This window comes from Cucumis sativus, chromosome 1 (assembly GCF_000004075.3).
Source record: "Cucumis sativus cultivar 9930 chromosome 1, Cucumber_9930_V3, whole genome shotgun sequence".
Classification (NCBI taxonomy): Eukaryota; Viridiplantae; Streptophyta; class Magnoliopsida; order Cucurbitales; family Cucurbitaceae; genus Cucumis; species Cucumis sativus.
Window position 1 is genome coordinate 16,561,937 of NC_026655.2, and position 21,755 is coordinate 16,583,691.

Sequence of the window (21,755 nt, forward strand, 5' to 3'; positions counted from 1 at the left end):
AGATTTTCATTTTCATTTTTCTTTTAAAATTCTTAAAATTTGAGTTAAAGTAATAATTTGAGTTTTTTTAAAAGAATATAACAAATTAGCAAAATATTTATATAGAACAATTTTGAAAATGGAAAAAACTCATAGATCCAAAATGAGAAATAAGAAAATGTTCAAGTCAACACGCGATTAATCGACCACGCACGTGTAATTCTTCTTTCTAAATAATCATGATACGCGATCGTGTAGTTAATATCAACACGATCGTGTAGTTTTTTTTAAACAGTGAAAAAAGATATTCAAATCTAAATAATCGTGTTGACCATACTAAACAATCATATTGACTATATAAGAAAGAAAGAAAGATGAAGAGAAGATGAAGAAAATAAGAAAGAGAAGATGAAATGAAAATAGAAGAAAGATAATCTCGAAGAAAAGCTGAATAAATAAATCTGTAAGAGAAGATGAATAAATCTCAAAAAAAAAAAAAAAAAAAAGAAAGAAAGAGAAGTGATGAATCGTCTCCAATATCAGGATAAATCTCAAATTCATAAAAGTATTTTATCCGCTTTCTAGATTTTTTTATTTTGTTATACAAACTATAAATATTTTAATATTTATATTTCTTACAAAAATATGTCTAACACTTAATATTAAAATTTAGTTTAAAATTTCAACTATTTTATTTGCATATCTTAATTTTCATTTTTTCTTGAAATATGTTTTTAATATTTTTAAAACCATTTTTTAAAATATTGTTTTATCTTAAATACACGACTTACAAAACATAAAGATGAAAGATTATATTAAGAAAAAACAATGTTGAAGTGTATATACAATATTTACTAAAATAATATTTATGGTTAGTTGATCAATTTATTTCATTTTTTAAAAATTTGAAATGTTAAATTATATTTAGATTTCTATAATAGAAAGAAAATGGGAAATTTTGGAATGTGTTAAATAAACAAATAAACAAATAAGTACATGAACTTACACAAATTTAAAAGCTGAAAACTCAATCTTTTCGATTTTCATTTGAAAATTAAACTTGTTCTCTTTTCATGTCTTACGATGATTAACGTCTTTTTTATAAGTACAATAGGTGAATTTGTAGCTAAATTTCAATAACAAAATAAGCTTTAAAAGTTACTTTTTTTAGTTTTTAAAATTTAGCACAATTTTCTAGACAATCGATAAAAGGTTGATAATTGAAGGAATTTAGAAGTAAAAATAATGTATTTACACTAAATTTATAAAGAACAAAAAAAAAAAAAACAAAGCAGTTATCGACTATCGTTTTAACATTTATGATCATAGGTTTAAAAAATGTCCACAAACAACTTATAAACTTATATCAACCTTTTTTAGAAAAATGTTAGGTACTAATTTACCTACTTAAAACATTTTAAGATGGTAATTGAAGGTAAAAATAATATTGTTACTTTTTCGAGAAATCGAGATTATAATTCAATACTATTGATATTAATTTACTACAAATTAATTTTTTAAAATTGTCTGGGACATTTTTTAGATTATAATCACTCTTTTACTCTATTAATAATCAATACATATATATATATATATATATATATATATATATATATATATATATATATATATAATCCAAAATTAAGTTTAAAAAATTTAGAGTTTTATCCATTTTGATCTCACTATTTATTTCACAACATTGTAAGTTAGACTTAAATTTATGTTTGTACTATTTATTAATTTAATTTATTGATTTTTTTGGTTTTGAGTGCTACTCAATTTTACAACAACTATTAACAAAGGCTCAAGGGCCCAATAATATTATATGTTGAAATTTATCTTCCCTATACCTAGACAATAATTAAAAGTTATAGTTACACATTGTAGAGTGATCTCGATAAAAATAACAAAACATTTGTTAAATTCAAATGTTGAAAATTTAACGAGAAAAAAAAAAAAAAGATGCCCATAACGAGGTTACTTCTTAAGTAAGACTAAGTGAGTTCATATCAATCATTCACTCCTTTTTTTAGATTGAAAGTTTATCTTCCATCCCTATAGTTAGAGTATTAAAAATACATTAGTTTAATAAACTAATGTTTTGTTTAATTATTGTATTATATTTCTTTAAAATTGTTTGAACATTCCTTAATTTAATATTATTTTTTATATATATATAATTTTAAAGGAAAGAAAGGTCTTGACACATGCAACGCACATCTATGTCTATGTATTCTAGTATCTTTAAGGAGTAAACATGATATATTATTAAGATACAATGTAAAATATGGACACATATATTGTTATCTAATATTATGATATATACATGAGTATATAATGATCTATTTAAATTGAAAATAGTTTTAATCACAATAAGATTTTATAAATTGACTTCAATATATATTAAAAAAATTAGAAATGTCACCTATTTTTGACATGATTTTTCACTAATGTCCTAAGATTTCATTCATTATCTTAATTAATATTTCGTATTTTTAGGACCATTTTATCATTCACATCAATATTAAATATAATTGATTTTTATGATTTTTTTAAAAATATAACAAAACGGTAAAATATTTACACGCTATAGAACAATTTCGAAAACGGAAAAAGTCCACAATGGAAAATACCAAAAATGTTCTATGATAAATTGGCATATATACGGCGCAATAATATATTTGGGGAAGATTGTTTACATTTTGCTATTTTTTTCTTTATGATCGGTAGCCAAATCTAAACAACTTTTACAAGATTTTTTCGGTAGGTGGTTGTTTAGATTTGACACACGTCGTTTAATTTAATCATTTAAATTGGAGTAGCCAAATTTAAACTATTTTTTTTAAAAAAAAAAATTAGTACGCGATCGTTTAGATTTAACACATAATTATTTACATTTGTACATAATCGTTTAGATTTATCGTTTAAATTAGGGTAGCTAGCCAAATCTCAACAATTTTTTGGTAGACAATCGTTTAAATTTAGTACATGATTGTTTATGTTCGAAAAAATTTGGCTATTTTTTTATACATGATCATTTACATTTGGCAATCCAATATACCAATGATTATTTTTTCACGATTTTAAAAAATCAAACAACTTGAAAAAAATTAGCACCATCTTGAACTAAATAACAGTTTGAAAAAAATATATAAAAGAAGATAAAAAGATGATGGGAAGGAAAATAAAAAAATTAGTGCAAAAAAGACGATGAGAAGGAAAATAAAAATTGCAAAAGAAAAGAATATGAAAATGAAAGGTAAATGAAAATATTTTAAAAAATTGCAGAAAAAGACGATAAAAAGAAAAAATATCGCAGAAGAGGAAAAGAAAAATCGCATAAGTGAAGAGAAGAAAGACAATAATAAGGATGGAAGACTTGAATTTTTTTAAAAAAAAATGTTCAGTTTTATGGGCTTTTTTATTTTGTTAGATGAGCCGTAAATATTTTACCGTTTTGTTATATTTATGAAAATTAATCTTGATTTTCAAAAATATCTAAATAAATATTACCTTTATTATATTATACCAAATTTATTATCTATTTTATAACTTTTATAATTATTATAATAAATAATCCACAATTATATTTGCATTTATTATTAGGATATCATATATTATATATTGTAGATTAACTTTTAGTATGGTTTGAAGTTGAAGCTAATATGGTAATATTATATTTAATAATTTCTACAAATTTACTTTATTCAATTTCATCCTCAACTCCAATATCAAATTTTCACAAATCTCCTTTTCGATGTCGTCCACTGTTACAATTTTCTCTGATAAGTTTTTCATTTGGTATTCCGATTTTATTCTTCCCCTTTCCCATCTCCTTCAAGTATATCTGATAAGTCCCAAAAAAAAATTCGTTCTTATTTCTTTATCCTTTTTATTTATGTAAATTTTGTCATATATATTTCATGTCTAATTTTTCCATGAAATGTCCGTAAACTAAAAGTTTAGTGACTTCAATATTCCCGTCATCTTTTTCATTTTTTTGTTTCTTAAATGTTCCATCAACAATATATATTATTATATACCTCTATATAATCTAATTCGTGATATATTAGATACATACACATGCATATTTTTAATAATACATAAGTTGTGACACATAAAATTATATTATTAATTGTTCGTGCATATTCGTTTCATTAAACTTATTATTTTTTTTTTTTTTGTTTCTTAAATGTGCCGTTAGCAGTATATTATGATGGTTCTTTTAATAATTGTGACAACTACATTAGTTATAGTAATTTCGAGATATTAGTAAATAAACATATGTCTTTTCAAGATTTGTACAATAGTTTTATATTTAAGTTAGGTAATTATATTATTATATATTTCTATTTCTTCCGGTGTATATTTGTTTCATTATTATTATATATTAATGCATATTTAAAACAATTTTGTTTTGTGACCTATATATGTACATCTGTATATTTAAAATAATATGTAAGCAGTAACATGTATAGTTCTGTTATTTATTGCCAAATATGACCAAAATTGTTTAATATTATGATGATCTTATTTTTTATGTTAAATGATGTAATATAATATACAATATATAATGATCTTATTTTTTAAGTTTATGAACTCTAGATCATTTATTCCTTTTTAGGATCAATGGTGTATCATGCGAACGTACAACATAAAAATATCATATAATTTACAATATATATCATATATCATATATCATTAAGTATTAAGCATCACACATAATATATAATTAAGCAACAGACACATAATATTTCATATATGTTACAATATATATTAAATATCATTAAGTATAAAATATTAAGCATCAAACACATAATATATCATATATTATACGTATATATAAAATATCATTAGCAATACCTTTTTTTAATTGTATTGATATAAATTTGTACTTTCACCTAATGTAAAATTTGTTACAAAATTAAAATACAATATAAAATATACACATATATTGTTATCTAATATTATGTTAAATCTACAGGGTATATAATTATCTATTTAAATTGAAATCAATTTTAGTCATAGTAAGATTTTACAAATTGACTTACATTATATGAAAATTTGATAAATATAATAAGTATAGAAAAATTGCATAAAATGACAAAATTTTTTTTAGAAAAAACAGTTCATAACACCTATTTTTTGCATATTGCAAATATGACAATTACTTTTTTGCATATTGCAAATATGACAAATACTTTTTGCATACTGCGAATATGAAAAATATTTTTTTGCATATTGCGAAGACGACAAATACTTTTTGCATATTGCGAATATGACAAATATGATAAGTAATTAGTGATATCAGACATTCATCGAAGAGTTATCCGTATTTACTTTTACAATTTGAAAATATAATGACATACACTTTATTATCATAAATCTTTTTGCAAAGCCACATAAAATTATGTAAAAAATTATTAAATTGCAAAAAGCAATATGAAAGAAAAAATGGACGAAGAGAAAACAATATGAAAGGAAAAATGGACGAAGAGAGATGAAAAAAATTAATTAAGAGATGATTTTGATTATAATATTATCATAATATAATTATATTAATCACATATCCTATTTACAAAAAAATAAAAGTTAAGTGCAAAGTTTAATTATGATTCACCTTTTTTATTTTATTTTGAAAAATTGCATTAGATAACAAAAAAATTTTAAAAAAAACTCATAATACTTTTTTTTTTTTTTACATTTTACAAATTTAGCAAATACATGGATAATCAACTTTTAAATTTACTAATTTTACAAATTTCAAAATTTAACTCACATGAGCTCTATTATCATAATTTTGTTTTTGCTATTTTTACAAACTCTCATTTTCTTTTCCTTTTTTTTTCAACATTTTATTAAGGATAAAAATGAGTAGTTTAATCTTGGGTTGTGAAGAAAAATGAACTTTTACTTTGTAAAAATAGTAAATTTATTTTTAAATTGTTGGAATAGTAAAATTGAAAAATCTGAAAAATAAATAAATGGAACAATGTTTCAAATACCCCTAGTCAATTCAAAAGCAATCCTAAATACAATTGTTCACCTAAAACCCAAATATACTGTAATTAAATAACACATCCTTGTTGAAATTGTGCACGTTTAGATATTCAAAACCGAAAAGAATCAAACTTCACTATCTTCCATTTTTCTAGATTCAAAAGAATCAAACTTCACTATCTTCCATTTTTCTAGATTCCACCAAATCTTTAAAGTCTTCGATCAGTTGCAGAAAAGGTTGGAACTTCAAGCTTCGTCCTTCTCAAAATCTTCAAAGTCTTCATACATTCAGTGCAAATCAAAGGATTTTTTTCTTGCCAACCATCTTCTTCATCAAACCGATTACAACCATATTCTTCATCAAATCAATTATAGATTATTTTTCGTTGGGTGTGCAATGCATGAAGGAACAAGTGGTGCAAAGCGTTCGGCTTCGAATGAAGTAAAAATGTGACTAGCGGCATGCAACGGAGGAGACGTTTCCTTACGGCTTAGTTCTCAGTCAACAAAATGGAGGGGATGGCTACAAAGGTGGAGATCTCGATTGGACGGAGAACACTTGAACAAAGATGGAAGTGTCGGCGGAGCCTAGGGTTTGGTGAGAGTGAAGAAGATGATGAATAGTAATAATAATAATTTTTTATTATATTATTATTTTCCCTTAAATATCTTCATTTTCCTTTTTTCCTTTTCAAATTTAAATAAAACAAATATTTTCTTCTCAATTAATTCCTTCCAAAAATAAAATATTCAATTTTTTAATAAATTTTGGAATATAAATAATTCAAAAATGTTAAATTTATGTTTGTCGATTTTAGGGGATGATAAAAATTTTAATAACATAAGTGAATGATCTTAGCACGATTTTAGGAATGATAAAATTTTAAATTCAAATTATTATTAACATTACCTATTTTTATAAATTTTTAAAGTAATTTTAATATTTTGGCGATTTCAAATCAAAATTTAAAGTCTATTTTTAAAAAAAAAATTATGAAAAATAGATAAGGGATATTAACAAAAAAAATCCTAAAATTTTAAAATTATATTTGAAATTGTTTTAGGAAAATCAATCAAGTAGTACAATTATAGGGGATATCAAAATTTTCTTAGAATAATTCTATTAAATGGATCATAATTACATGGATAAGATACAATTTTAATTTTAATTTATTATTATGTTAAATAAATTGTTATTAGAAATATGAAAGGTTTATGGAAATCAATCAAGTACCACGATTATTGAAAAAATAACAAAATTTTCTTAGAATACTCATACATACATTAAATGAATAATAATTACATGGGTAAAATACAATTTTAATTTTAACGACCACAACTAAATAAATTATTAATTACTTGATTTGAAACCAGACATAAAATTATTTGCAAATGTACTGTATCTGTCATTCTGGTTATATTCCATCATTTTAACCTATGCAAATACACTCTACCTGGTTATATTTCATCATTTTAACCTACGCAAATACACTCTACCTATGGAATAAGAATTTTCATTTGTAAATTCAGCTTCAAATATAAAAAAATTGAATTCTTGTATTTTTAAGGTATTTAAAATTAAATTTTTGTAAATATTTTAGAATATAAATAATCGAAAGATATTGAATTTATGTTTGTCATTGGTTTAGAAATATAAACTAAATTAAATAGCACAATTTGAAGGAATTTACTTTAATAAAATAAGTCACAATTTTAGAGAAGGATCGTTTAAAAGAATTCAAAACGATGGTTGTTATAAAATCTAACATCAAATTGTTATTAAAAATATGAAAATAGGTATTATATATTATATAATAAAATATTAATAAATATTAAAAGAAACTTTACGAGGAAAACTTGGTAAAGTTATATTAACCATTGTATTGTTTTAGAGGTGATAAAAAATTTGAATTCAAATATAGTCCAAAAACAAAAAATTATTTAATATTTTCCAAAATGGATGATTTTAGCAAATACAGTGTTTCCAAAATGGATGATTTTAGCAAATACAGTGTATATGGCAAAAAAGAATTTTAGCATAGAAAGAAATATAATCGATTAAAAAAATAAAAATGAAGATTTTTTTTAAATTTGCTAATTCTGAGTTTGTTATCCAATTTTTTTTTTGTCATTCTCACACTTATCTCTTGAATCTTTTAAACTTCATGTAAAAATTGAAGTAAAAAATGGTGTCTCATTTGGATTATAGCATCCCTTTGGTGCATCTCATGCCACATTTGTTCGATCATAACTCATGGCAAATTTGATTTGAAAAGAATCATAAGAATGATCTAAAATGAACCAAATATTTATCATAAAATAAGAACAAAAAGCTACAACAAAGGTTCCGCTAATTTGGGTTTCAATGAGCATAGAAACATACAATTACTGGATCTTGTAAAATCTTTGGACATTTTAGCTCTAAACTCAAATGAAACAATCCAAATTAATTAAATTGAAACAAACCTAAAACATCATACAGTTAAATTGTTTTTAAATTGCACAAGTAACTACTTCCTTGTTACATTGTTGTTCAAAACACCAATGTATTTTGATGTTTGTTTGACGTGTTAAGATTTGTTCCCCACAAACATAAGTGCATACATTAGAGTAGAAGACGATTATGACATTCAATACAACTCCCAACAATAAAAAGTACACCCATTCCATCAGCATAGATCATATTTTATAAGATTTTAGATCTATTAGCTTCTCATCGTCAACCATAAACCGAGTTCCTAAAGTTTTGATAACCATTAAGTATCTTCAACACCTCACCAAACCCATTTTTCTGAAGAACAAATGATAACTCCAGAGAAGAAATAAAGAAACAATGAACACAAATCAAATAGTGCAACACTCATTAGAAAATTTTCTGCATGATGAACTTTCAACAAATGCCATGTGGCTCTACTCCAATCGATAGTGAATCTCACCAACAGAAAGCACACCATCTACATCACAACAAATTTCTTTTATCCAGGGGGCAGAAAACTAACGTTTTTAAAATTCAAGTTTCAATCCAAAGCCATACCCTGCGCAGCTATTCCATTCTGTTAATCCTAGCAAGAAGAAAAATCTCACTTAAAATAGATATGCAGAGGGCAATGTCACCAGATGATCGACCAGTTTTAGTCAAAAGCATCGTCGTCGTCATCGGGAAGAGGTTGACTGGCAGCTGCTACCAATTCAGCTTCATGCCTTCAGAAAACAAACAACATATAGATATGGATTACTCCAAAGAATGTGAATGGTTTCGTTATTAATGACTAAGGATGAGGATGTCTCACTGTTGCTGGACAGCCAAGTCAATGTGTACTTCAGGAGGAGCCAGAGCTGGAGACTCCACAAAATGAATGTTGGGATCCCTGAATCACCATAAGAAAATGAAGTCCATCGTCATGAATGTTCCAAATTAAAGAAAAAACTAACACAACCTAAACCAGGAAATGGATTTACCCAGCTAACTTCCTGGCCAAGTAGAGGAATGGTTTTTCAAAGTTGTAGTTACTCTTTGCAGAAATTTCATAGTACTGTAGGTTCTTCTTCCTGTGGAACGTGACTTGTTTGGCCTTAACCTGCCTGTTTTTCACATCCACCTTGTTTCCACAAAGAACAATTGGAATATTCTCACACACCCTGCAGGTTAATAAGTCATCAGATGGCAGGCAGCTTGAGGAAGAGTGCCCTGACGTTGCAACAATTCAGTTTCCTACAAACAAATGTTAGATTACCTGCAAAGATCACGATGCCATGTAGGGACGTTTTTGTATGTCAATCTAGCAGTAACATCAAACATGATGATTGCACATTGCCCATGGATGCTGCAATCATGAATTAAGACACAAAATAAGGAACTTCATCAGTAGGAGGAAATTGAAATCAGAACAGTCCTTAACAGAAATAAAGGACCATCAAAAAATACTACCAAGGGATAACAAGATTGTAAAGATAAAATAATCTATCAGATCAAATAAATGACAAAAAGAAAATAGAAAATTTAACATTGTTGCAGGAGGGAAACAAGCTCCCTACAGAAATGAGGAAAATGTGCTAGAGCAACAACGAAGTACAACCGGGAATATTTAAACTCGGGAGCATAACATACGAAAGAATAGAAGACCTCATTTATGAACTTACTAGTAGCCATCTCGTAGACCACCGAACTTCTCCTGCCCAGCAGTGTCCCAGCAGTAAAATCTAATTTTTCCACAGTTTGTGAAGAAGTCTAAAGGGTGCACTTCCACGCCAATGGTTGCTAATTTCATAAGAAACAACAGAAAGCCAAACCCATACTTAAGAGTTGTTTATTAATTTTAACTAAAACCCCATTCCAAACAATGAATAATCCAAAAAAAATTATGGGGATAGCAACAATTCTTACGTTCGTATTTCTTTTCGAACTCCCCTGTGAGATGTCTTTTCACAAACGTTGTTTTCCCTGAGCAAACATAACAGAAATGATTCAGTCATACTCGAATTAGAAGCCTTGTCAAGTATTGGATGACAACCAACAAAGAGCAACGAAGAATGACGGATTTCCTATTTAAATTATGTAAGCCAAAAACACAAACAAAGTAACTGGATTATATTATAGATGGTCTTAAAAGAATTGATCTAGAATGCCCTTGGAGTATCGGATGCAATGAAACGGATTGATAAAACCCTAATAAAGGAAAGAAAAGTTATAGTTTGAGAAAAGGAATCCAATCCCGCATCAATCTTGGTTGAAATCAACGGCATTAAGGCACGATTTGAAAGCTTTACGGTTTGTTCTTGAGTCTGGAATTGGAAGAGAATACTAGGAGTGGGAGGCAGGAAGGAAAGAACATACCAGTGCCGCCATCACCAACAATGACGAGCTTGAAACTAGGATAATCAACAGTCTTCTGGTCGGGCAAAGCCTGGGAAATAGAAAGAAGAAAGAGTGAGAAAGAGTGAGAAAGAGTAAGGAGTGGGTGGAGGTGAGAGAGTAAAGAGGTATCACCATGGGAAAGCGTCGAATTGGAAATGAAGAAATCGGCGATGGAGAATTAGGTTAAAAGAAAGGGGGGGTTTGAGAGTGGAAGAGGAAGAGGAAGAGGAGAGGGTTTATAGGGAAAGGGCGTAGTTTGGCTTTCAAATGAAGCTATTATTCTGACCGTTGGATCCGCAGTGTGGGATCACTCTCCATCGTTGTTTTTTCTGTTTCGTGAGAGAGTCTTTCTTCTTTTCTTTTTTTTTTTCTTTTGAATTTTGAGCGCTCTTTTTACACTCTCTCTTTTCTTACCCTCAAACCATTTTAATAGAATCCTTCTTTAGAATTTAATAAATGAATTTCATATCTCACACTTACATTACCACTCCTTCTTCCCAAACTGCTTTAACAATTCTTTCTATTAAATGCTTATAAAGTAAACTAAGAAATTTTTTTTATCTTCTTTCTCAAAATTTTATCAACTTTATTATAAAACAGATAAACACATTAAACAATACCCATGTTTTATTTCAAAATTACTGTTTTTGAAACTTATTATCAAAATAAGGTTGTTCTAAAACATATTATCAAAATAATACAATTCTTCTTTTTTTAATCGGGTCAGTAACTCATAGGAGGAAGACTACAAGGATGCTTCTGCCCTTCTCTGCATGTTGGTGTGGTGGAGGGCGAGTTCTTGTCTTTATACAACCTTCTTCATTCTCACATCCTCCCAAACTCTTTGATTTTCTTCTCCAATTCTCAATCTCACAAATCACTTGTACTTTTCACAAATCCTATCAACCTTCACATTATCTCTCGGTTCACTCTTCTCCTCTTTCTTTTTTATTTTCATTCGCATTTTTCCTCCATTTTTCATCATTTTCCATCCTTATTTTAAATCAAAATTATTTTTCATTTCATTCTTCCAACAAACTGAGACATTTGATATAAAATTTATTTATATTTGTTAAATTCATATTTTTCTATAATACTTATATAAAATTTGACTATATTTGCATGGTATATTTTTTTCTAAGTAAATTGATTTGAAATATATATGGTAGATTGTGTAGTTGTTTGAAAAAAATAACTACTAGGTGCCAGGTGGGTTTATATATAAGAAATAATATATCTTATGAAAAAATAATATATCTTTTTTTAAAGCTTTATATGCATTTAACTTCATTTTAATGTAATTGCAGTTTTTGCATCTTCCTTGTTGGACCAATCTAGTTAATTGCATATTTTGTTTAAAACATACATATATTTAGCTAAAAGATTTTACTATTTTATTTTCGTTTTTTCTCTCTGTATATAGCTCTATTTGTTTATTTGTTATGTGTACTCTTTTCTTTTAAGAAAAATATTAATTTATATCTTTAAAATTTAAAAATTGTATCAATAATACTAACAATTGTAGATCAAATTTAAACCCTAAATATTGTATATTTATGCCTATATTGTATTTTGCTTAAATAAACTTCATATAAAAAGTTAAGATCTCTTTTAGAAATCATTAATGAACCAATTTAGAACCACATTTCAGATGTAAAGTGATATAATTATTAAATTTACTAATTATAAAATTGAAATTTTAAATTGAAAAACTTGTAGATTTAGATTTTATAAGTATAAGTGGATTTTTGTAAGCAATTTTTTTTATCATGTTATTAAAACTACAATATTTAGGAAAATAATAAAAACGAACATTCACATAAAAAAAAAAAAATAAAAGAACATATTTTTTCTTCCATATTTAATCATTTTCATCTTTATTTTAAAACAAAATTATTTTTCATTCCATTCTTCCAACAAATTGAAGTATTTGTGGTATAAAATTTATTTATATTTGTTAATTCATATTTTTCTATACTATTTATATAAATTTTGCTTTATTCTTGTATTGTATTTGTAGATTTGGTGGCTGTTTGAAAAAAATAACTACCAACTATGTTTTCTTCTAAGATTTGAAATTTATATTGTAGATTGTGTGGTTCTTTTGAAAAAAATAACTACGGAAGTGTGTATATATACAAGAAATAATATATTTTATGATTCTAAAGTTATTCTATTTTTTTTAGTACCTTGGATTGGCAACAACAAAAAAAATCACTTGAAAAAAATATATACATATTATATTTTGTTACACCTGTTATACCACATACAACATACATTTATAAGCTCTACAACATACGTATCATCTATCATGATTAGATCATCCTTGTTTGATTTCATAGGTCTACTCTCCTTGAACCAAGAGATATTGCACTTCTACAACCATTTTTTTAACTGCATATAGAGATAATTATAATATATACTACCATTGACCATATAACGATAGTTTATGAAAACAAAACAACCATTTTAAGTCGAAACAGAGCTAAAGTACCAAAAACAGAGCCAAACATAGCTATATCGAAACTTTCTATTGGTTTTCGAAGTAGCTTATCAAGATTTAAAAGTTCTAAAATAATAATAATAATAATAACATGCATTACTTCATAGTTGTTCTCAGACACAAAAATCACCATAGAACACTCAATGTTTTATCATATTATGTTAAGAACAGACTGGAAAATCTTCTACAACACAACTTAATGCTCCCTTCCATTTTTCTTCAGGCTCATTTGTGAAATTTTGTATGTTTCTTTGTATCTCGGTAAATATATAAAATATACACTTATATTTGAAATACGAATGGAAAAATACTACTAACGGAATTTAAAACGCATCGAAACGTTGTGTTGTTCATTCAACCGGTGTATATAGCGAATGTTTTGCACCAAATGACGACGAAAAACCTTAATGTTTTGGTCGGAATTGATGAAGATGGACGAGTGGGAGCGTTTTTGAGAATACGAAGTATACCTCATTTGAAAATACCATAAACGTTTACACGACCGCTGTAGTTCACGCCTAATACACCTTTTCACATTCTTTTTTATTTTTTTTTAAATTCTTTTATTTATTTCATATTCTTAATCCAAATGGGTAATAAGGTAAATTGTGCCACATATTTGTGAAATTTTATAGTCCATTTAAGACTTTTTTGAAATTTCTTATTGAAATAGGTCCATTGTGTAAAATAATATACCAAATTAGGCTATTCTTGTTGAAACCCCTTTCCAATTCTCCAATTAGACTTATTAATTATCTAGTCCAAAAACAAAATCGATTCAGTTCTATTGTGTGTGACATGTTAGGTTAATTTAAGAGACAACGGTAAAAATGGCAAAATAATATAGTACAATTTGAAAAATAATAAGTTTTAAAAATAATTTGATTTTTAGCAAAATCGCATGAGGTAGATTTTTTTTTTTTGCAAATTTTCAACCAATTTTACCCTTGCAACTCATTTTTTTTTTTCAATTATAGTATATTTATGCAGCGTAAAATAATAGAATATAATACATACAGTGTATTTGCATATCATTCAATTTTATAATAATATTAAATAGATATTTATGTTTCTGATTGATCTATTTTAACCAATATAGGCTAGATTCATGATTAAAAAAAAAAAAAAAACCTTGAACTACGTCATGACTTAATTCTTATCTTTGTCATGACTTAATTCTTTTCTTCAAAAGATGTTCATCTCTACTAAGGAATCATAACAAATTGGGGGCAAATCTCTAAATTCAAGATGTTCATCTCTAGTAACAATGAGATGCAATAAATTGAAGATGTACAAAATCTGTGCAAAGACTATGTACAAGTTGAGTGCATGTAAAAAAAAAAAAAAAAGAATCTCAAAATCAAGCTCAAAGGCGTCATTAATGATCCCTCATATTAAAGCATAAAGGTTTCATTGATGATTCCTTATATTCAAGTTTGAAGGTTTCATCGATGCTGCAGCTCCAGCTCTTCGAGAGGATAACGATCGTACAACTTTGATAGGACGACGATCGTGCAACTTTGAGAGGACGACGATCGTGCAACTTCGAGAGGACGACGATCGGGCAACTCTGCTTTCGCCTCTCCAAGATGAAAACGATAGTGTAACATCGCTTCTGCCTCTCCAATAAGATGCATACAATGCTAAAGCTTTAGCCTCTGCTTCATCTTCAATGTGTTGCAACCGAGAGGATTCATCTTCATCTTCTCTTAGGAACCACAACCGAGAAGATTCATTTTCATCTTCTCTCAGGTGTAGCAACCGAAGAGGATTCATCTTCATCTTCTCCCAAGTGCTGCAACCGAAGATGATTCATCTTCATCTGCTCTAAGGTGTCACAAGTGAGAGGATTCATCTTTGTCTTCTCCCATGTGTTGCAACTTAGAGGATTCATCTTCATCTTCTCCTAGGAATTGCAACCGAGAAGATTCATCTTCATCTTCTCCTAAGAGTCGCAACCGAGAAGATTCACCTTCATCTTCTTTCAAGTGTCACAACCAAAGAGGATTCATCTTCATCTTCTTCCAGGTGCTGCAACCAAAGAGGATTCATCTTCATCTTCTTTCATATGTCATAGCCGGAAAGATTCTCCTTCATCTTCTTCTAGGTGCTACAACCAAAGAGGATTCATCTTCATCTTCTCTCATATGTCATAGCCGGAAAGATTCTCCTTCATCTTCTTCTAGGTGCTACAACCAAAGAGGATTCATCTTCATCTTCTCTCATATGTCATAGCTGAGAAGATTCATCTTCATCTTCTCCCAGGTGCTACAATCAAAGAGGATTCATCTTCTCTCATATGTCATAGCCGAGAGGATTCATCTTCATCTTCTCCCATATGTCATAGCTGAAAGGATTCATCTTTATCTTCTCCCAAGTGCTGCAACTGAAGAAGATTCATCTTCATCTCCTCCCATATGTCATAGCCGAGAGGATTCATCTTCATCTTCTCTTATATGTCATAGCTGAGAAGATTCATCTCCATATTCTCCTAGGTGCTGCAACTGAAGAGGATTCATCTTCTCCCATATGTCATAGCTGAGAGGATTCATCTTCATCTTCTCTCATATGTCATAGCTGAGAGGATTCATCTTCATCTCCTCTCATATGTCATAGCCGAGAGGATTCATCTTCATCTTCTCCTATATGTCATAGCTGAGAGTATTCATCTTTATCCTCTAACAAGTGCCGCAACCCGGTCGATGGGATTCATCTTCATCAGCTCTAAGGTGTCGCAAGGTAGATGATTCATCTTCATCTTCTCCCTGGTACCACAACCAAGAAATAAGAAAAAAAAGGAGAAGCAAGAAGAAAATGACGAAGAAGAAAGAAGGAAGAAGAAAGAAAAAAAAGAAGAAGAAAGAAAGAAGAAGGAGAAAGAAGAAGAAAGAAGAAGGAGAAAGAAGAAGAAAACAAAAAGAAAGAAAAAGGCGACGAAGAAAAAAGAAAAAAGAAAAAAAACAAAAAGAAAGAGAAGAAGAAAAAGAAAACCAAAAAGAAAGAAGAATAAGAAGAAGAAAAACAAAAAGAAAGAAGAAAAAGAATAACAAAAAGAAAGAATAAGCAGAAGAAGAAGAAAAACAAAAAGAAAGAAGAAGAAGAAGAACAAAAAAAAAAAAAAAAAACGAAGAAGCTCAATTGCTGACGACAAAAATTGAAGCCCGACGATGACAGAGTCCGATCTCTCCTACTAGGGCGGTAGATTTGACGGCAAAAGTCCGTTCATCCCTAGAAGAAGCTCGACAAAGTCATTTCTATAAACGAAGATTGAAGCCCCACGATGACAGAGACTGATCTCTCATACTAGGTCGGTAGATCTAACGGCAAAAGCCCGATTGTCCCTAGAAGAAGCTCGACAAAGTCATCTCTGCAAACGAAGATTGAAGCTCAACGATGACAGAGTCCGATCTCTCCTACTAGGGCGGTAGATCTGACGGCAAAAGCCCGATCGTCCCTAGAAGAAGCTCGACAAAGTCATTTCTACAAACGAAGATTGAAGCCCCACGATGACAGAGACCGATCTCTCATACTAGGTCGGTAGATCTAACGGCAAAAGCCCGATTGTCCCTAGAAGAAGCTCGACAAAGTCATCTCTGCAAACGAAGATTGAAGCTCGACGATGACAGAGTCCGATCTCTCCTACTAGGGCGGTAGATCTGACGGCAAAAGCCCGACCGTCCCTAGAAGAAGCTCGACAAAGTCATTCCTGCAAATGAAGATTGAAGTCCGACGATGACAAAGTCCGATCTCTCCTACTAGGGTGGTAAATCTGATGGCAAAAGTCTGATCGTCCCTAGAAGAAGCTCGACAAAGTCATTTCTATAAATGAAGATTGAAGCCTGACGATGACAGAGTCCGATCCCTCCTACTAGGGCGGTATATCTAATAACAAAAACCCGATCATCCCTAGAAGAAGCTCGACAAAGTCATTCCTGCAAACGAAAACAAAAAAAAAAAAAAAAAAAAGAGAAAGGGAGAAGAAAAGTTTTCTATACCTTTCTGCTATTGGATGAAGAATAAGTGATGAAAGTATGAGTCTATTTATAAGGCCAACAAATCCAATTCCTAAAGATATTTAATCATTTTTTTAAAAACAAATCCAATTCCTAAAAGATAATCCAATTATCTTATCTTATTTTAAATTATTTCATTTTTTGGGATAAATCTCAAGTTTAGCTTTTATTGAGATATTTAAAATATTTAAAAATTTCAACATTTTAAAAAATATATAAATAAATATTCTCAATTTTAAAAATTAAAATTTGATTCAAAATTCAAGTTAAATTAACTTGCATATATGACCTCCTTTTTATCATGAATTTAAATCGGAGCCATAAATCCAATTTTACCTAAGATTGATGACCTGATTTTTTATCTCAAATTAAAATTGGTCATTCCAAATTCTTATGCATCCCCAAGATAAATTAAGGTATTGTAGAAACCTTATCCTTATTTCAAAATTAAAATTTTGGTTATATTCCAAGTTTTACTTAAAAAAATCATCATATTAAATTTTTTTATCCTCAAATAAAATAAAATTGCAGATAAAACTTTGAACTTTTTAAGGTTTAGCCATATTTCAACCCTTATTTTAAATTTAAATCAAACTCATGTACTAATTCATAGTTTGATTAATTTGATATGTTGAATTGAACAAAAAAAAAAAAAAAAAAAAAACTCGTACTTTGACCTCAAATTTATCTTTTCTGAGATTCATTCACCCATATACGTGCATAAAGCTCGAGAAGGGGCATTTGTTGAATAAGAAACTTTGAGACCAATCACAAATTGCCACATCATTTATTGAGTTAATGATGAAAATTACAAATAATTAAATTTGTGACTAATTAAAATTGACATGTGCCCCAAATTAAAGAATTGAAAAACATAAATTGACCATTCTAATAATGACACATGTTTTCATCTTAATCGTTGGATTAAGTTAATCATTTTGGTTCAATTAAATATTATTTACTTGAACTAAGTTCAATTAAGCCAAAAAATAAACTTAATTGAGCCCTAAGACTAAATATAACTTAAATCCATATGGTTGAGCCCATGGGTCTGGTCCATGGACCAACCAAGTTTAAGTCCATAAAGCCCACAAGTGAACTCTATAAATAGAGGAATTTTCTTCATTTGCAGGAGTTGAAAATTTTTGACTCGAGAAGGTCTAGAGAGAATTCTCCCAAAAACTAGAAGACTCCCTAACTCCTGAAGTCGACCACCCTCGAAGATTGAAGCTCCTTTGGAGATACAAACTTTCTTTCAAGACTCTAACTCGAAGATTGAAGCTCCTTTGGAGATACAAACTTTCTTCCAAGACTCCAACTTCAAGAACATCACGTGCTCTGCTTCCTCAAATCAAGCGTAAGCATTCAACAAACTTGAAGAACATCACGTGCTCCGCTTCTCCAAATCAAGCGTAGACGTTCAACAAACTTCATGAACATCACGTGCTCCGTTTCCTCCAAATCAAGCGTAGGCATTCAGTCGAGAGAGAATCAGAGGATCAAATTATAGAGATAGAACCACATCGCATCAAATCAATAAAATACAATATCAACACTCAAGTTCAAATCCACGAATTAAATTTCTTTGGAAATCTCGTATGAACACATATCATATTAAGTCAAAGAAACTACTAAAAAATCATGGCGGTCATACATCATTGCATTAATATACTCTCTTCCATGTATCACTGAAATAGTTCTTCTATTAACATAATCTATAATAAAGATAAGCAATAACGAATTGAGTTAGGTTGAGGGGTATTTTGGTTGGATTGAGGAGTATTTTGGTTGGGTTGAGGGGTATTTTGAGACAAACTCGAATTTTTGGGTTGGTTGGGTTGGCAACCTGAATGACCAAAGAAGCATTTCTAACCCAACCCTAAAAATATGGGTTGAGTTAGGTTGAACTAAACTGTTTGAAACCCCAATTCGAGACCCAACCCAACCAAAATATTAAAATAACTCAACCTAACCCTTATAATCTGGGTTGGATAGTTCAGGTTATTCAGATTGTCGAGTTATTCTTACACCTTTAGGACAAAATGAGCGTAGAAAAAGAGGGTGTGGGTTAGGACCAAATCAACAGCCTAGATCAAGCCCTTGCCAAATGCCTAACGATCGAGCATGTTTTATGCATGCTTTAAGCCAAAGTAACATCTTAAGTCCAGGACATAGTTCGAGGAAGACCCTCGACAAAGGTCGAGACTGATGTCGATCCTCTCCAATCACAAAACTGAGCATATCCTTTGGCTCAGTTAGCTATATAATTATCCTAAGACAACTTGAAAATGCTAGAGAACACCTAAGTCAACTTTCTCTATAAACTTATTATAACTTCGTCATACGAAGTAAGTTGAGTATGACCCTAAAGCTCTTTCAAGCTCTAATTTAGCCATCAAAGTATGACAAACACCATATTAATATATATATTTTGTGTTTTGCTTGCCACGTTCTTCTCCTTCTCTTGAAACAAATTCATTGATTGCTAGTACGATATGAATTATATTTGACATGAACCATAAGAATTTCATAATTTGTACATTAGATTTTAAAAATTCTTACGCGTCAAAGGTGAGTAACTTTTAATATATATAAAATATATATTTAAAGAATGGTAACTTTTAAGTATTAAAAAGCTTAAGTATAGAATTTAGTAGGTGAAGCCATTAGTAAATAAAAAGAAAAAAAAAAGGGGGAGAAATTAGGGGATTTTGAACGGCTGAAATTGGTGGTTGTTAGAGACGCGCGCTCCGGCATTTGCGTTGGGAGAGCCGCTTTTGGGCTCTTAACAACCTTTCACTTTCACCCACTTTTCAAAATATTCACTTATTAAATTTTAAATTTGTTATTGCTTATAATAAATATTATTAATACAGAGGTCTATTATTATGTTCAGTATGTTCTACAGAAGATATGGGTCATTTTTTGTTCAGTATTTTGGTCTTTTACTATTTTTTAATTGTGATGTAATTTTAATATTTTTTAGTTTATATTTTTTTAATAATATTTAAGTAGAGTTTATTAAGTCTTTTATTAAGGTTTATTGGGAGACTAATTAAGTCATGTATTTACATTGGTTAAAGGGGTTTTTTGGATATTGATTTGGAGTGAGATTTTGATATATGTTGATGACGAAGATTCATCACCAACTTTGTGTGCTTGTTATAGAGAGATGCGTATTATAGAGAGCTGCGTGTTTGAGTATTCAGATAAGTATGATCATCTTGCTTGTGGAGGGTTCATACTTGAGTCTTATTTCTTGGGTAATCCAATTTTGGTCAAAGGTGTTTGGGTTGTTGTCAAATTGACTCGAGGGTTTTAGAATTTGATATTAGGGATTTACCGATTCACATATATGTTTAATTGCTTTCTCAATTGATTGAGTCTAATTTTTAATTAGGATCACTTTCACGATGACCTAATGTTTAATATGAATGGCCTAAATAACATTTGATGCTTGATTTTGAGGGAGAAATAAAAGAGAAACATGTCGTGGGGTCTCAATGAATGCAAATTGTCGCCGTACTTCAGTTTGCATCAATCATCCAAATCACAAGATATTGATATTTAATATTACTATCATTCATTTGCTTAGAATCACTACCATATTTCTATCAATTTTTGGTGCCTTGTAGATTAATTAGTGGAGGATTGCTGGGAATGACCTAGATATATCTTAGACCCCAAAGACCACAGAGCGATGCACACAAGAGTTGCACTTTCACTTGTCCCACTTTTTGGAGTAGGTAGAGGGTAATACACACATGAGGGATTTTCATAAGCAGAAAGAGGACAAGTAAAGGGTCTTTCCCCACACAAAGAAATAGTCTTATGTATTTTTGTTTTTTTTTTCGAACCCTTTAAAATATTTAATTAGGGTTAGTTTACGTGCATTTGATTTTTCAAATATGGAATTAATTCATTTGAAAAACAACCGTTTTATGTTTGTTGGTCGTCTTCTTCTTCTTCATTTCAGTTCTGTAGTTCTTTTCTATTCATGTTCTTTTTTTTTCTTTCTTTTTTACCACGTTTACATGGAAGTTATTATCCTTGACTTCAACTTAAAAGTTCAATAGTTTTTGTCATTTTTTAAAATTAATTATTTCATTTGTAGTTCTTGTTCCTTTGGGTCAAATTTTGTTCTTTATTTCTTTAATATGAGCTAATTTTTTCTTTGAGATTCAAATTAACTATATGAATACCCTAAAGAAAGGAGAAAAAACTCAAATATAAAATAAAGTAACTCGGTTTCTCGCTATCTTAGAGTTGCGACCGTTGGAGATTAATATAGCACAATTGAATTATTTTGTTTGGTTTATCCAAGGAGGGGATGAACGGGGATGAACAAGCTGTCTGAGGTCTGGAAAAAATTCTCTTTAACTGAGAATGATGAAGTTGTGTTTTA

General features: G+C 29.1%; 1 protein-coding gene across 2 annotated transcripts; it reads right to left on the bottom strand.

Annotated features, from left to right (window-relative positions):
* Positions 1-8,584: 8,584 nt before the first annotated feature.
* LOC105434419 (GTP-binding nuclear protein Ran1B) lies at positions 8,585-11,128 on the bottom strand. 2 transcript variants are annotated; one of them, XR_004214015.1, is made up of 9 exons: positions 10,967-11,128; positions 10,814-10,883; positions 10,364-10,420; positions 10,120-10,237; positions 9,714-9,803; positions 9,439-9,618; positions 9,270-9,347; positions 9,014-9,180; positions 8,585-8,933 (listed from the first exon to the last, which is right to left on the bottom strand). XR_004214015.1 is itself a non-coding variant. In XM_011657951.2 (8 exons), the coding sequence occupies exons 1-8, from the start codon at positions 10,967-10,969 to the stop codon at positions 9,111-9,113; spliced, it is 666 nt and encodes a 221-aa protein (XP_011656253.2). In that variant the 5' UTR covers positions 10,970-11,128; the 3' UTR covers positions 8,604-9,110. The 2 variants fall into 2 exon arrangements, 1 of the variants encoding a protein (XP_011656253.2); XM_011657951.2 differs by having other exon boundaries at positions 8,604-9,180.
* Between the last annotated feature and the right edge of the window lie 10,627 nt (positions 11,129-21,755).